We start from the raw sequence: 15,991 nt of genomic DNA, 5'->3' as shown, positions 1-15,991 counted from the left end.
CAATGGACATGGGTTTGGGTGGACTCTGAGGGAGGCCTGGCATGCTGCAGTTAATGTGGTCACAAAGAGTTGGACATGACTGAGCGACTGAACTGAACTGAACATATATATGTGGAATCTGAAAAAAACTGGTATAGATGATCTTATTTATGGCTGGATGGCATCACCGATTCTATGGACTTGAGTTTTGAGTGAACTCCGGGAGTTGGTGATGGATAGGGAGGCCTGGCGTGCTGTGATTCATGGGGTCTCAGAGAGTCAGACAGGACTGAGCGACTGAACCGAACCGAACCAAACAGAGACACTGATGTAGAGAACAAATGCATGGATACCAAGGAGGAAAGCGGAGATGGATGAACTGGGAGATTGGGACTGACACATATACAGAAAACAGAAAACTGGTGGGAACCTTCTGTACTGCACAGGGAGTTTACTGAACATTCTATAGTGACCTACATGTGCAAGAGATACCAAAAAGAGGACATACATGTATATGCATGACTGATTCATTTTCTGTACAATAGAGATCTACACAGCAGTGTAAAGCGTCTCTGCTCCAATAAAAATCTTAAAATAAAATTAAAAGTTGTATACTCATACAATGTAATATTATTTGGCCATTAAAAAGAAGGAAATTCTGCAATACATACAACATGGATGAACCTTAAAGATATTAATTATGCTAAGTGAAATATCCAAGAAAGAAAATCTACTGCATGATTTCACCTATACAAGGTATCTAAAATACTTAAATTTATAGAAATAAAGAATGGACTAAATAGTGGTGACTAAGGGCGGGAGGGAAGAAGAAATGGGGAGTTAATAATCAATAGGCATAAGATTCATTTAAGCAAGATGAATAAGTTCTAGAGATCTGCTGGACAACACTGTATCTCTATTGCACACTTAAAATTTGTATTTTTATATTGCTGTGACTGCATACTTTAAAACTTAAAAAAAAATTACGAGGTAGGTCTCATGTTAAGTGTTCCTACCACAGTAAAATAAAAAATTTCAGGTCTGAGTGGAAGGAAGAAATGATGAGGCCAGTGACAGAAATAGTTGTTTTTGAGGTGAAGCAGTGAGAGGGAGGCTCTGGCAGGACAGCCAACTAAACGTACCTTTATATCAGTTGAGCAAAACTGATTGGAGATGAAGATATAAATAAAACTTAGACAAAGAGAAATGCGAAGCCAAGGGCAATTCACCAAAGTAAAAAGTTTAAAGAAGGATCAGCTCAGGGACCAAGAATCAAGCCTTTAGAAATACTTAAAGAGTGACAGGATGAAAGGAAATGGTGAAATAAGGTGATCACCAGAGAAGAAGGAGGCTGAACAAGAAAGAACGGTGTCACTAAGTCACATGAGAAACAAATTCCAAGAAACAGTTAACTATGTCAAAGCCAACGGGAACTGAGAAAAGACCATTGGGAAGGAAACTGAGACATTCCAAAAAGATGAGAAGCCTAGCCTGACCTTCCTTACCTGGGTAACAAACATTGTGAATCATGCTGATGGTCTCTTCTCGAGGTTAAGGTCAAGAGACTTGAGCAGGGCTGATTTTTCTATCTTCCTGTTGCTTTCTCTTCTGTTCCTGGGAAAAGCATAGAAAATGGAGCTTATTTTGTTTGCCATGAAGCTCATGTCCGCTTAACTACTACCTAAAAGGCAGGCAGGTCAGAAGTTACAGGCTAAAAAATTAAAAGTATTTGCAAAACTGTAGTTTAATCATTATTCATGAGCAACAGCAAAAACAAATGGAGAAGGACTGGCAGTGTACTTCAATCAGCCTCCAACTCAAATGATGCGAGCAGTGTAGTGTGACTGAAGACCGTGCAAGTGAGAATGAGGAGCCGTCTGTTGTTTTCTGTCTTTACTGCAGTAGCAAGTTATTAAATATTAATAACTCTAACATCTAACGACATGGGATTTCCTGAGTCGGTCTTTTAATCTGTCCTTGAATTTGACTGGTTTGGGGTCCTTTGAGGTGGGTATGTCTATCTATCCATTTGGAAGAATAGGAAATGGACTTGAACCATGAGGGATGAGACTTGAGCTTTTGTTGGTGGAAATAATGTATGGAATCTATGGAATAATTTTTTAATCTTAGCTCCATGAAACTTTTATTAAAGATGAGAAATGTATGTGGGGACAGATTTAGGAAGGTTAGATCATGTCGGACAGACCGCTTTCTGAAGGATGTTTTCAATTCCAGAATTATTTAAAAATAAAATTCCAAACCACTGAAGGAGTTTGAAACTAAGTGTAGGTTTAAAAAAAGAGAGAGAGAGAGCATAAACTACACTCCCAGGAAGCCATGCGGGCGAGTCGCTGCGCTCGGCAAGTAGCCTTCGCCGCAAGGTACGCTGGGAAATGTAGTGCGCCAAGCGACGCTGCACGTGACACGGGGAGGCAGACGAGGGGACCGCACCACCTGAGGCGGTCTGGGGTCTGGGGGCGGGTAGGCGCACGCCTCTCTTTCCCCCGGAACTTGGTCTGTGCAGTTAGGGGATGGCCCCCGTCTCCTCCCCACCGTGAGGGGAAGTAGGCTGGCCATGCTCCGTCGCCCGCTGGAGCAGCTCCGGGGAAGTCCGAGAGGGTGAGGCATCGTGGTGCCTCGCCCCTTTTCTCGGCGGCCGGGCGGGCCGGGGAAGAAGCTAACAGCCGGGGGCTCAGAGCCTGCGCCGTGCGCCCCGCCCAGGCTGCGGCCGCGCGGGGAGGAAGCGCGCCTAGTTGAGCGCCAAGTTTCCTTTTTTTTTTTTGCTTTCTCTTCAGAGTCGCGCTAACGGGCCGTGGGGCGGGTATGCCACACTTCAGCTTGAACGGGGGTCCCGAGACCAAGGGGTGGAAATAAGCGAGCCCCCCACTCCCCGCCTCCGTGCAGCGGCCATCCCGCCAGCCATGAGCAGCCGCGACCACCTGTTCAAAGTGCTGGTGGTGGGGGACGCCGCGGTGGGCAAGACGTCCCTGGTGCAGCGATATTCCCAGGACAGCTTCAGCAAACACTACAAGTCCACGGTGGGAGGTGAGGCGCTGCGGGGGGCGGCCGGGGTCCTGCGGCTGCAGCCGCAGGCTGAAGCGGGCTGCGGGCCGGGGGTTGTGCCGTCTTTAGGTCCTTCCCCGGACCAGGAAGGAACTGTCTGGGCCCTTGGTGTTTGATGTGCATGCCTCTTGGGGGGCTTTCCAGTTAAGTTTTCCCAGTCAGAGCTGTCTCGAGAGAGAAAGGCAAAGGTGTGACGGTAGGAAATGGGGAAGGGTGGGTGAGAAAATGCGCAGTTGCTGCGTTTCGCTGGGGAACTGTGAACTCAAGTCTCCAGCCTTCCTAGCGGTCACCGGCAAATCTCTGCGACAAGCGGACGCCGCTGAGACCTTCTGGAGAATCTGGTTAGGTACCAGCTGGGGCTGCTGTTCTACCTTTCACGAGAGTGAAGGAACAGAAGGGTGTTTAACCTGGCCTCAAGGAGCCTGGCTTTGTTATGGAGCTGCCTGCCTGGGAGAGCCCCTTGGACACTCAGTCAGATGCTTATGAGCTGTGTGTTTTTTGTCCATTGATTGTTTAAATAAAGACAACCTATTCCTAGTGTAAAATATACCGCTTTTCTATTTTCCCAGCTCTTTTTCTCTTTAACTGGGGAGGCAAAGGACAAAGGGGACACCAAGGGTTAATTCACTTCTTTTCAGGTGTGGCCTTTGGACTCAACTATCTTTCCAGAAGTAAAAGAATGTCTTTTAATTAAAAGTTTAGCTGGGGAGAGCTGGTGAAGAGGGAAAGTAACAAACATTTAATTATCTCCATTAAAATAACTTTTGTAATACAAATTTTGAAAATGTACACTAGTGTTCATTATGGAATTTTTAAAAATTAACATACAATTACATTGCACTTAAGACATCGTCCTTAAGAATGTCCATCAAAATGAAGGGTTTAAAGTTTCAAACAAACAAAAAAAAATAAGTAACATGAGGGCCCCTAATTCATGGCTTTGGTTTAAAAGTATCCCACTAATTTTTAGCAATTGTTCTAGTTTTCCTATAGTAAAGAATATAATTGACTGGCTATTTTTTTTTCAGTGTTTATTCTAAATTTCTCCTAGCTTTCATTTTTGCCATAGATGTGAAGAAATATATTTCCAGACATCAGAAATTATCCCGTTTCTGTCTTCATCAAAAGCTCTTCCCCCTTGGCTTTAACTCATGGAGTCTCAGCATCTACAGATGGGTCAGTGGCTTCCAGCACAGCTCTTAAGCATCACCCATGGGGTGAATCCTCTGGGACCTTTTCGCTTTATCTCATTCCTGCCTAGGATAATTCCTACAACCTTATGAAGGATGTAGAATTCCCCCCCAAGGGTGTGATTTTCTCATAATACAATTGGATTAGAAACCAACAATGAAATTAAATGTGGAAGATGCAAAGGCCAACATACTTACCTCGTTTCCCTCTTCTGCCTCATCATCCCTTCCCTGAGAAAGCCCCCTAAATCTTCCAAAAACTGTTTAACCTGAGATAAGGAGTTGTTTTTGTAATTACTCTCACCTAATATTCTCCAACTGAGTTTTCTCAGCCTGAGCCAACTATCTGAAAAGAGATAAGGCAATATTAGTAGGATCAAATAATTGGTTTGACAAGAGAGTAAAAGCCAGAGATGCCTTCAGAAGATGCATGTGAATTATATGTCCCATATGTAGTATGTGGGTGTGCTCCATTGAGGGCTTAAAGTAACTAAAGAAACAAGCAGTGAATGAATGAATGCAGTTGGAGTTGTGTGTCCCGAGGGTTGTATCTGCATATTTGGTATGACTTTGTGGACTTTTTAAAGGTAAACTTTATTCAAGTATATTATACATATATTTTCAGTGGATTTTGCTCTGAAGGTTCTCCAGTGGTCTGACTCAGAGATGGTGCGCCTCCAGCTGTGGGATATTGCAGGTAGGATGGGAAGACATTTTGGTTTAACCAACAAGCTTTCAGAGAAAAAGTAGAACCAGAAGTTTTTTTCTGAAGCTGGAATGATCGCACTGCTCTGAGGATATGTAAGCTGAATAGATGTAGAGCTTTTGTAGATGTGTTCTGTAAATGTTTTACCCTGAATAAATATAGAGCAGTCTCTGTGTGGGTGGAAGGGCTGGTGAGGTAGTGAACTATGAAGACCATAGGTAGATGCTCCCACAGCAGGCAGAAGGTGCTCTTTCTAAGGTTTCCAGCTGACCTTGGTGAGAAACAAGAGAAAAGAAGACAATAATAATAGCTAGACAGTGTATTAAAAAGCAGAGACATCACTTTGCTGACAAAGGTCTATCTAGTCAAAGCTATGGTTTTTCCAGTAGTCGTGTACGGATGTGAGAGTTGGACCATAAGGAAGGCTGAACGCTGAAGAATTGATGCTTTCAAATTGTGGTGCTGGAGAAGACTCTTGAGAGTCCCTTGGACTGCAAGGAGATCAAGCCAGTCAATCGTGAAGGAAATCAACCCTAAATATTCATTGAAAGGACTGATGCTGAAGCTCCAATACATTTGACCATCTGATGTGAAGAGTGGAGTGACTGGAAAAGACCCTGATGCTGGGAAAGATTGAAGTCAGAAGGAGAAGGGGACAAGAGAGGATGAGATGGTTGGATGGCTTCATAGAGTCAATGGACATGAGTTTGAGCAAACTCCGGGAGATAGTGAAGGACAGGGAATCCTGGCATGCTACAGTCCATGGAATCACAAAGAGTTAAACACGACTGAGCTGCTGAACAACAACAACCCTTATTTATTACTTGCTAATCACTTTTCTTGGAATGTGAAGTCAAGTGGGCCTTAGAAAGCATCACTGCTAACAAAGCTAGTGGAGGTGATGAAATTCCAGTTGAGCTATTTCAAATCTTGAAAGATGATGCTGTGAAAGTGCTGCACTCAATATGCCAGCAAATTTGGAAAACTCAGCAATGGCCACAGGACTGGAAAAGGTCAGTCTTCATTCCAATCCCAAAGAAAGGCAATGCCAAAGAATGCTCTAACTACCGCACAATTGCACTCATCTCACACGCTAGTAAAGTCATGCTCAAAATTCTCCAAGCCAGGCTTCAGCAATATGTGAACCGTGAACTCCCAGATGTTCAAGCAGGTTTTAGAAAAGGCAGCGGCACCAGAGATCAAATTGCCAACATCCGCTGGATCATGGAGAAAGCAAGAGAGTTCCAGAAGAGCATCTATTTCTGCTTCATTGACTATGCCAAAGCCTTTGACTGTGAGGATCACACATCATTCTGAGAGAGATGGGAATCCCAGACCACCTGACCTGCCTCTTGAGAAACCTGTATGCAGGTCAGGAAGCAACAGTCAGAACTGTACATGGAACAACCGACTGGTTCCAAATAGGAAAAGGAGTACGTCAAGGCTGTATATTGTCACCTTGCTTATTTAACTTATATGCAGAGTACATCATGAGGAACACTGGGCTGGAAGAAGCACAAGCTGGAATCAAGATTGCTGGGAGAAATAACAATAATCTCAGATATGCAGATGACACTACCCTTATGGCAGAAAGTGAAGAGGAACTGCAAAGCCTCTTGATGAAAGTGAAAGAGGAGAGTGAAAAGGTTGGCTTGAAGCTCAACATTCAGAAAACAAAGATCATGGCATCTGGTCCCATCACTTCATGGGTAATAGATGGAAAAACAGTGGAAACAGTGTCAGACTTTATTTTTTTGGGCTCCAAAATCACTGCAGATGCTGATTGCAACCATGAAATTAAAAGACGCTTACTCCTTGGAAGGAAAGTTATGACCAACCTTGATAATATATTAAAAAGCAGAGACATTACTTTGCCAACAAAGGTCCGTCTAGTCAAGGCTATGATTTTTCCTGTGGTCATGTATGGATGTGAGAGTTGGACTGTGAAGAAAGCTGATCGCCAAAGAATTGATGCTTTTGAACTGTGGTGTTGGAGAAGACTCTTGAGAGTCCCTTGTACCGCAAGGAGATCCAGCCAGTCCATTCTAAAGGAGATCAATCCTGGGTGTTCATTGGAAGGACTGATGCTAAAGCTGAAGCTGCAATACTTTGGCCACCTCATGCGACGAGTTGACTCACTGGAAAAGACTCTGATGCTGGGAAAGGTTGGGGGCGGGAGGAGAAGGGGACAACCGAGAATGAGGTGGCTGGATGGTATCACCGACTCTGTGGACATGAGTTTGAGTGAACTCTGGGAGTTGGTGATGGACAGGGAGGCCTGGTGTGCTGTGATTCATGGGGTCGCGGAGAATCGGACACGACTGAGTGACTGAACTGAACTAAACTGAACTGAATCACTTTTCTAAGCATTTCAGATTCACTGACTCATTAATCTTTACAACTTGCCTGTAATAAAAAGCCACTGCTTTCCCCCCACTTTACAGATGAGCAGTCTGAAGCACTGAAACCTTGGCTCATCCAAAATCACATAGATGGTAAATGACAGAGCAGGAATTTGGAAGTGGATATCTGGGTACAGAATCTGGACTCACCAGCTCCTCATACTGCCCTTTTTTCCTTAATGAAGATGGAAAGAGCAGGGTGTCAGAGAGGGTCCCCAAACTGGTTCTGAGGATCACCTTCTCAACAACTGTCTTACTTCCCAGGGCAGGAGCGCTTCACCTCTATGACCCGACTTTACTATCGGGATGCCTCTGCCTGTGTTATTATGTTTGATGTTACCAATGCCACTACCTTCAGCAACAGCCAGAAATGGAAACAAGACCTGGACAGCAAGCTCACACTGCCCAATGGAGAGCCGGTGCCCTGCCTGCTCTTAGCCAACAAGGTATGTGGTCAGCTTGGAAAACGGCCCCTGGCTTCAGTCTGTGGTCAGAGAGTAAGTGAATCTAAAATGCACTCTGATTCTAGGTTTCCACTTGCCCTTCTCAAGCTGGAAAATCTTCTCTATCTCTTTTCAAGAGATGTTGAAACTTTCTTTGAGAAGAACGTTGACTGTAGATTTCTGATACTTCTGTTCTAGCCATTGGGGGAACTGTATTAAATCCACATGTATCTGAGCAGTGTTCTATTCCCAGGAAGTTTATGGTGTTGCCTTTATTTATTTTCTTTGCCAGTGTGATCTATCCCCTTGGGCAGTGAACCGAGACCAGGTTGACCGGTTCAGTAAAGAGAATGGTTTCACAGGTTGGACAGAAACCTCGGTCAAGGAGAACAAAAATATTAATGAGGCCATGAGGTGAGTCGCTTATGGTGTTCTAGGGATAAGCATACAGATTTACATCTTTCACTGCAGCATCTTGGACCTTCTTGTTTCTGAGCAAACAAGAACTGACCAAGCCAATGAAATGCCAACTTCTGAAGTCCAGGGATGCTGTCTTCTCTCCTGAGATAATTGGGGACAATGAGGCATTTAAACCTTGTGGCTTTACTGAATGCCGTCTGGTGACAAAACAGACGATATCTGCCATTTCTCCATTCAGTTTCTCAGGCTTATTTTTTATTTGATTTTTAGAGTCCTCATTGAAAAGATGATGAGCAATTCCAGAGAAGATATGTCTTTGTCCACCCAGGGGAACTACATCAACCTGCAAACCAAGCCCTCCTCCAGCTGGGCCTGCTGCTAGGAGCATTTGGCTTGTTTTCCCTCCCAGCTCCAGGAGGTCTTTCTCTTCCTTTTGGTTGCCCATCCAACAGTTTTACTAAGTACAGTTGACCCGTCTGCTGGTGACTGTCTGGTAAGGAGAGCCGTCATCACTAAGAAAAGACACGTGGGACCTGATGGCATTTCTGCTTCTTGCTTGCTGCTGGCTTAGAGAGACCAGTCAGTGTCTTCTGTCTAAACAAGATCATCTCATCCCTCAGTTTGTGATCTGGGATTGATTTTGTGGCAAGGATTAGAGATTAGCCTCTGTGTTTCAAGAAGCATAATTCTCACCTGCTTTTGAGTGTATTTTTCCGTTCAGTGTATATTGATATCCCAGTCTGATAGGACTTCAGTTACCAGGAAAGTGAGATCAAAGCTCATTTCCCAAATTCCTTGTTGGTCATTGCTTTCAGATTCTTTCTGTTTGCCTTTGAATTAAACATCTGATTCTGAAATGGAGGAGTGGAGCCAGATATTATGGGTTTAGGGCTACTGGAGGCCCTAAACCAAAAGTCACTGTATTTTTTTAAGATTCTAAAGTTGTATTAGCTTTCTCTTGTCTTGGCTTTAAGAATAGCCAAGTCTTTAAATGAAATCTTTGGTGAGAACATTTCTTTCTCCAAAGAAATTAATTCTCACGTTAATGTTTTCTAGTGTCTTTTTCCCAGTGGGCTGGGGACCGGGTTTGCAGGTTTCTGGGTTGATGTCTTGCTGCATAATGCTGCAAGTGACATCAGTTGGCCATAGTGCCCTAAAATAGGTCTGTTCCTCAAAGCTCTGGGAGAAGAGGGAGAGGTTAACAGAACAAAATCCTGTGGGACAACTTGTTTATGAGCACTTTTGTGGCTAGCACTTAACAGTCATAGGAAATAAATATTATGTATAGACCTTTGCCTGGGGGTGGAAGGTAGATAGACAGAAAATCATTAGGTAATTTAAGTGCTAAATTGGGTAGAGTTTTTAGTATCCAATCACTTCTAGACAGTTTAATTTGTTAATTCTCACAGGATGGTGATTTATAACCTACCTAGAGTTATGAATATTCTCAGTGAGCTCAGACTTCGAGCTCTGTGAGAGACACTTAGCTAAATAAGTGTTCTAAGTCTGTGGTTCCCACATCTGTTCAAAACTACCTAGAAATTTGTTTAAAGATTTTAAAATGTTTTAAGATTTGTGTTTCCCAGTCTAACTTACTAAATCAAAATATCCAGGAGTCAAACCTGGGGATTCATTGTTGCTGTTTTCAAAACTTCCCAGGCAATTCTGATCAGGCCAGTTTGGAAACCACAGCTGGAGGATGTGGTAAAAACGCAGAGATCCAGGCCTTCCCAATGAAATGTTCCTGGGCTTCTGTAGACTCCATTAGTTCTCTAGGTGATTTTGACACACACCAGACTGGGGCTTCCCAGGTGGCACTAGAGGTAAGGAAGCTGCCTGCCAGTGCGCTAAACATAAGAGATGAGGGTTGGATCCCTGGGTCAGGAAGAATCCCTAGAGGAGAAAATGGCAACCCACTCCAGTATTCTTGCCCAGAAAATCTCATGGACAGAGGAGCCTGATGGGCTACAGTCCATAGGGTTGCACAGAGTTTGACATGACTGAAGTGACTTAGCACGCACACGTGCAGACCGAAAACCACTCTCCTAAGAGATCAGAAGCCAAATATCAGAGCCTTTGGTGGTTTGTTTTTAATGCCAGTTGTTATAAATTTTTCACAGTCTTTTTAGACTACTGTTTTAGAATACAAGTTCTCTTTTGTATTACCCATTCCAGGTAGAGTTTTTATTACAATGATTCTGAAAATAATAGTGGAAGAACAAGTTCTCTGTGAAAAGAAAACTGATTTTTATTCACTGATTTGAACCCCTGCAAAATCACAAATAAATGGGAAATAAGTGTTGTATTCATGGTAGTTATTGACCTTCAACGTGAGTTTGTTAAAGTGTTATTTTATACTGATAAGAGTGTTGTGGAAACGGAGACTTTTAAAAATGCCTTCTTTAAAATGAAGGTAAATGTTACTCTGTTTATCTGTTAGTTTACTAGTACCAGTTGCCTTGTTCCAATTCAGTACTTGATGTAACTTCTCAAATACTGCTTGGAAATGTGACCATTTTTTAAAAAATTGAATATGCTTTCTTTTCCCACTTGCTGACTCAGGATATTTCTGCCTTTTCAAGCATTGCTAGAGGCTGGCCTGCCAGCCCTTCTGGATTTTCTCTCCCAACTGGTGAACATTATGCCCCTGAAACCAAGGTGAAATATAATTCCTCTCCATATCCCTATCTGTAAAGAAAAGAGAAAGTAATTAAGATAAGGAAGAATAAAATAATATTTACATGATTAGAAATGTGATTATATTAAAAATGATTAGATCTTATCATTTGGATGCTACTTCTTGGGTAAAACTGTTTGGACCATGGATATCATTATAGCCCTTCCCTAGAGAAATTTCCATATGTGAGACAAGATGCCCCTCCACTCATCCAGCTAGTCTGTGGCCAAGAAGAAAACATAAGCATTCCCTGCAGAATGTTCTAAGAGATGCAAGGAAGGGCTGAGAACAGAGCTGTGGGATTGTGACTGCCTTGGCTTGCTACTTTGAACAGAATAGCTGAGTGATCAAACAAGCTGGGAAAGGAACCACAGGTCATGGAAGGCCCCTCAACAGTGAGTGATGGTTTGCTCTTCTGTGCTATAATGAGCCAGAGTTGCTCCAAGATGATTTCTCTAACTCATTTAACAATAGCTGAGGACTATTTGGGTTCCTCATTTCCCCCCTTATCTCCAGATTTAACTCTTTTCCTTAGCTGGTCTGTATTCTGTCCTCAGAACACTGTCCCATCTAACAGAAGGCTCTTCCTGCCTTTTATCCTTTTGTAGGCAGTGGTCAAGGTTAGCAGATGTAAAAATTTCCATGATAGATATTCTGTACAATCCAGTGATTAGATTGCTCAAGAAAATAAACTTTAGTGCCCTTTTCTCCTACACCCCCTTGGTTCACTATGTATAGGAAGAGGCCCCAGCTGTGTACATGACTCATTTATTAAAGGCAAATACCCCCATGCTGCAAATTGGAATAGGTAGAAAGCCACTCGAAAATGTGCACTGGAAAGAACTCTACATGTATTTTTGACTTGAGAATATATCTACGCATGATCTTTGTTGTTGTTAGAAAAACCCTGCCTTCTCTTTGGCTTTCAAGCATAATCTGAATTCTGTTCAGTTTTATCTGCAGAGTTTTAGTATAATAATGGTATTGCTCTGCTTTAGGTTTCTCCAGGGAAATAGAACTAATAAGATACAGATATGTATGTATGTATGCATATGAATATGTGTGTGTGTATATATGTAAAGGGATTTATTATAAGAATCTGTCTCATGTGATTATGGAATCTGGCAAGCCTGAAACCTGTGGAGCTGATGCCCCAGTTCAAGTCCCCAGTCTGGCAGACTGGAAGAGCTGATGTTCCTGTTCAGAGGCCGTCAGACAGGAGAATTCTCTGCTACTCAGGATGGGGGGTCAACCTTTTGTTCTGTTCAGGTCTTCAACTGACTGGATGAGGCCTACCTACATTAGGAAAGCAATCTGCCTTATGGCATCTACCAATGTAAGTGTTAATCTCATCCCAAAACACCCTCACAGAAACACTCAGAATAATGGTTAACCAAATATCTGGGTAAACCCATGTTCCAGTCAAATTGACACAAACTTAACCATTACTTGCACTTAACAGTACTTTACTATGTAATGGTGCTGTTTTGATAACTTTCTTCACACTCAACTTGATTTACACTTAACTGATTAGGAACTAACCTACATATAATGGGAGTAAAGAGGAAAAGCAGATATGAAAGGAAGAAAATAAGATAGACATTTTATGATTTATCATGACATGAGAAGGGCAGTCCACTAGTACTAGATACCAATATCTGACTTTGTATAAACTCTTCCCTCAGATCTGTGAGTTGTGCATGTTTCTTACACTACCCTGGAAATAAAGCAAACGGTTCTCATTTTACATTTTAGGGAAAAACTATCTCAAAATTTGACTAATGAAAGGCAGCCATTTGGATCTGTAATAAAGCCAAGACATAACTGCAAATCTTCAAATTCCCCATTTCCATTCTATCATTTAGGTTTCTGGGAAGCATTTGACCTGAAAAACCTGTTTTATTAATAGAATATGAGCCCAGACTTTAGAGAAACAGAACTGGCCCTTTTTGGGTTGGAAATTTAGTTTGTGTTAGATAGAGTTTGAGATCATGTTCAGAGATGTGTGTAATTAAACCTGGGGCCAAGTTTAGTGCTGTTTGAATAGCACGCATCACAGATATGTCCTGAGATGTTTGACAAGTTCCAATGGTGATAGACAGGGAGGCCTGGCGTGCTGTGATTCATGGGTCACAAAAAGTCGGACACGACTGAGCAACTGAACTGAATGACTAAGATAATGTCACCCAAACGCAGTGACTGTCATTTAATTTTGAACATCAGCTTTATTGTTTGCAAATAAGAAATTTTATAAAGTTATTCTTTTCCATTATAGTTTATCACAAGACATTGAATAGTTTCCTGTACTATACAGTAAGACCTTGTTGTTTATTTTATATATGCAAGTACAGGGATTTTAACAGCCATTCCATTTTCAACTGTTTTTGCCAGTAGCTAACATCTGAATGTTTCTATAAGCCAAGTACGTATTTGTCTAAGCAGGTCACATGGATTATTTTTATTTTCACAATGACCCCAAGATTCTATATATGTAGACACTTAAGGCACAAAAATTAAGACTCTGCTGAAGGTTAGATAGCTAGAGAGTGGCAAACTGATTTTTAACCTTTAGCTGTGTTAACTTCAGGAGCTCCTTTGTTTTGTATGTGTCTGTTTTGGTGGTGGCATCCTTGATGTTTTCCCACATAAAGAGTAATTTATTAAATGGGTGTACAGGTTTTTAAGTACTTCTATAACAATTTTAAATCTGCTACTTAAGGAAAATGTCCCACAACCCAAACAAAACCTCTATTTACATTTTGATAAATTTATGTTCAGTCCATTTTTTTCATGTGCAGACTTTTTTCATATAATTGTATTCATACTTAAGTCAGTATTGATTGCATACTTTTTATGTATCCAGTATTACAGTAGGAGTTGTGGAGGATATAAAGATCTATGCCATAGAAGTTCATGGAAGGAGGTCAAAAAAGATTTCTTAAGGGAAGTAGGAATACCAATCGAGAAAGGGGTGGGATAGGGTTCCAGGCTGGGAAGCAAGGGGGCTTAGAGTTTTTATGCAGGTTTGAGTACTAACCAGGAGATCAAAGGGGTCATGTTATAGAGCAGTGGGAAATAAGGTTAGAAAGACCATGGAGTGATTATATAGGTCACTAATTAAGTGGTATACCTACTGTTATCATTGTGGGATAAGACCTGGGGAAGAAATGCTCTCTGTCCAGGAAGGGCCGTCCAGAAGAGAGCCAGGCATGAAAAGAATTGCATCTCGCTGCAGGGAGTCTGCTTCTCATGATGCAGGACAAGAAAGGAGGTCAGGAAAAACCTCACGGAAGAGGGCACTCCAACTGGAGGGCTACACGAAGAAACGCAATCTTAGACAGAATAAAGGCGTGGGGGCACTCACTCAGCAGCAGAGCTAGCCATAAGGACAGTGGATGGATGTTAGACCCAGAGCGGCTGGGGGGCTGGGGCAGAGGAGAGCAGGGGACTGTGGGAAAGTGAGACCGGAGACAGTCAGTCGGGAAGAGCTCTATAGGCCATGCTGAGGCATCTGAACCTTGTTTTGCTGGAGAACTGTTAAAGGGTTTAATTGTTTTTTTAATATTTTTTTCTAATTGAAAAATACCTAAACATTATTAATATTTAATGGCTTAAAACAACAGAAATGTATTATTTTATAATTCTGGAGGTCAGAGATCCAGAATAGGTTGCATTGGACTAAAATCAAGTTGTTGGCAGGACTGCATTCCTTTCTAGAGGCTCTAGGGAAGAATCATTTTCTTACTTTTTCTGGCTTCGGGAGGCCACACACATTCCTGGACTCATGGTCCCCTGCTTCCATCTTCGGAACCAGCAAAGGTCCATCAAGTCAGCTTATCACTCTGACCAGCAAAGGTCCATCAAGTCAGCTTATCACTCTGACCTTTCTTGTCGCTCTCTTCAACTTTTAAGGACCCTTGTGATTACACTGGGCCCGCTCAGATAATCCAGGTTAATTTTATATTAAGATCAGCTGATTAGCAATCTAGTTCCCCTTCCCACATTCACAGGTTCCAGAGGTTAGGTCATAGAACTGAGGAGTGGGTTAAGGAACTTGTCTGGAGTCACACGACTAGCTGGTAGTGGGGCCAAGAACATTATTGTTATAATTCAAATAATATATTTTTTAGAAGGAAATAGAATTCTTTTGTAATTTTACCTCTGAAAGACAACTTTAAGAGTATGAATATTCCTCCAGGATTTTCTCTGCATATGCAGTCCCAGCTGTACAACTCTTTGTCCAAAAAACAAAACAAATTTATACACGGCTTCCTGAAACTTGCTTTTTTTCTTTTTTAATGTATCTTGAATATCTCCCCTTGTAAGAATACACAGTTCTACCTCATTCCTTTTACTTGCTGCATATGATTGTATGGATGTATTACAATTTACTTGACCAGTTATCTGTTAATGGATGTTTGGATTATTTCTTTTTCCTCTCTTCAAATAGTGCCACAGAATCTCTCTCTAAATTTACAGACTTGTGTAAAACCTTTATGAACTCCTAGAAGTAAGTCAAAGGGTATACATACTTTAAATATAGTGCCAAATTTCCCTCCAAAAATGTATATAATGGTCCCATTATATACTCCCACCAGTAGGATATGAGGGGACAGTTTATCCATATCCTTAACAAGACTGTTTTCAACCTTTACCAATTTAAGTAGTGAAATGTAAATAAAAATTTGGTTATGATTAAATGTAATTGTCACTTTTATTTCTTATGTTAGTCACCTATTTGTATCCTATGTCTGTTTTTACTTTGTTGTCTTTTTTTAGTGCTTTTGTAAAAGCTCATTGTATATGAAGGATATTAACTTTTTCTCATATATATTGTAAATATTTTGCCCAGTTCATGGAGAGGTTTAAAGTAGAATAATATCAGACTTGTGCCTGAGAAACTCTGGCAACAGTTTAAATGTTAGTGTAAAGCATTCAGACTTTATTATGAGAACTGTAAGGACATATTGAAATTTTCAGTATAGGAATGCCATGAGAACTGTACTTCAGGAAGACAGTATTGTCTGTTGTATCTACCACACATTCCAGAAAGGGAAGAGAAGCTGTTGCAGTAATGTAAGCATGAATGGTGACAATGGACATGACAAGTG

The 15,991-nt window shown here is 41.7% G+C and overlaps 1 protein-coding gene across 2 annotated transcripts; it reads left to right on the top strand.

Moving 5' to 3' along the window:
* Nucleotides 1–2,483: 2,483 nt before the first annotated feature.
* On the top strand, nt 2,484–10,508 carry RAB29 (RAB29, member RAS oncogene family). Of its 2 annotated transcripts, XM_055420021.2 has the most exons (6): nt 2,484–2,598; nt 2,775–3,024; nt 4,858–4,929; nt 7,605–7,786; nt 8,076–8,197; nt 8,474–10,508. In XM_055420021.2, exons 2-6 carry the CDS (start codon nt 2,901–2,903, stop codon nt 8,583–8,585), a joined length of 612 nt encoding a protein of 203 aa, XP_055275996.1. In that variant the 5' UTR covers nt 2,484–2,598; nt 2,775–2,900; the 3' UTR covers nt 8,586–10,508. The 2 variants fall into 2 exon arrangements, with proteins under 2 accessions (XP_055275996.1, XP_055275998.1); XM_055420023.2 differs by lacking the exon at nt 4,858–4,929 and having other exon boundaries at nt 2,502–3,024.
* The last annotated feature ends 5,483 nt before the right edge of the window (nt 10,509–15,991 follow it).

This window comes from Moschus berezovskii, chromosome 17 (assembly GCF_049115385.1).
Source record: "Moschus berezovskii isolate FMDL1 chromosome 17, NW_MosBer_1.0, whole genome shotgun sequence".
NCBI classification, from domain to species: Eukaryota; Metazoa; Chordata; class Mammalia; order Artiodactyla; family Moschidae; genus Moschus; species Moschus berezovskii.
Note: the sequence above shows the minus strand (reverse complement) of the source record. Positions and strands in the feature narration are given on the sequence as shown.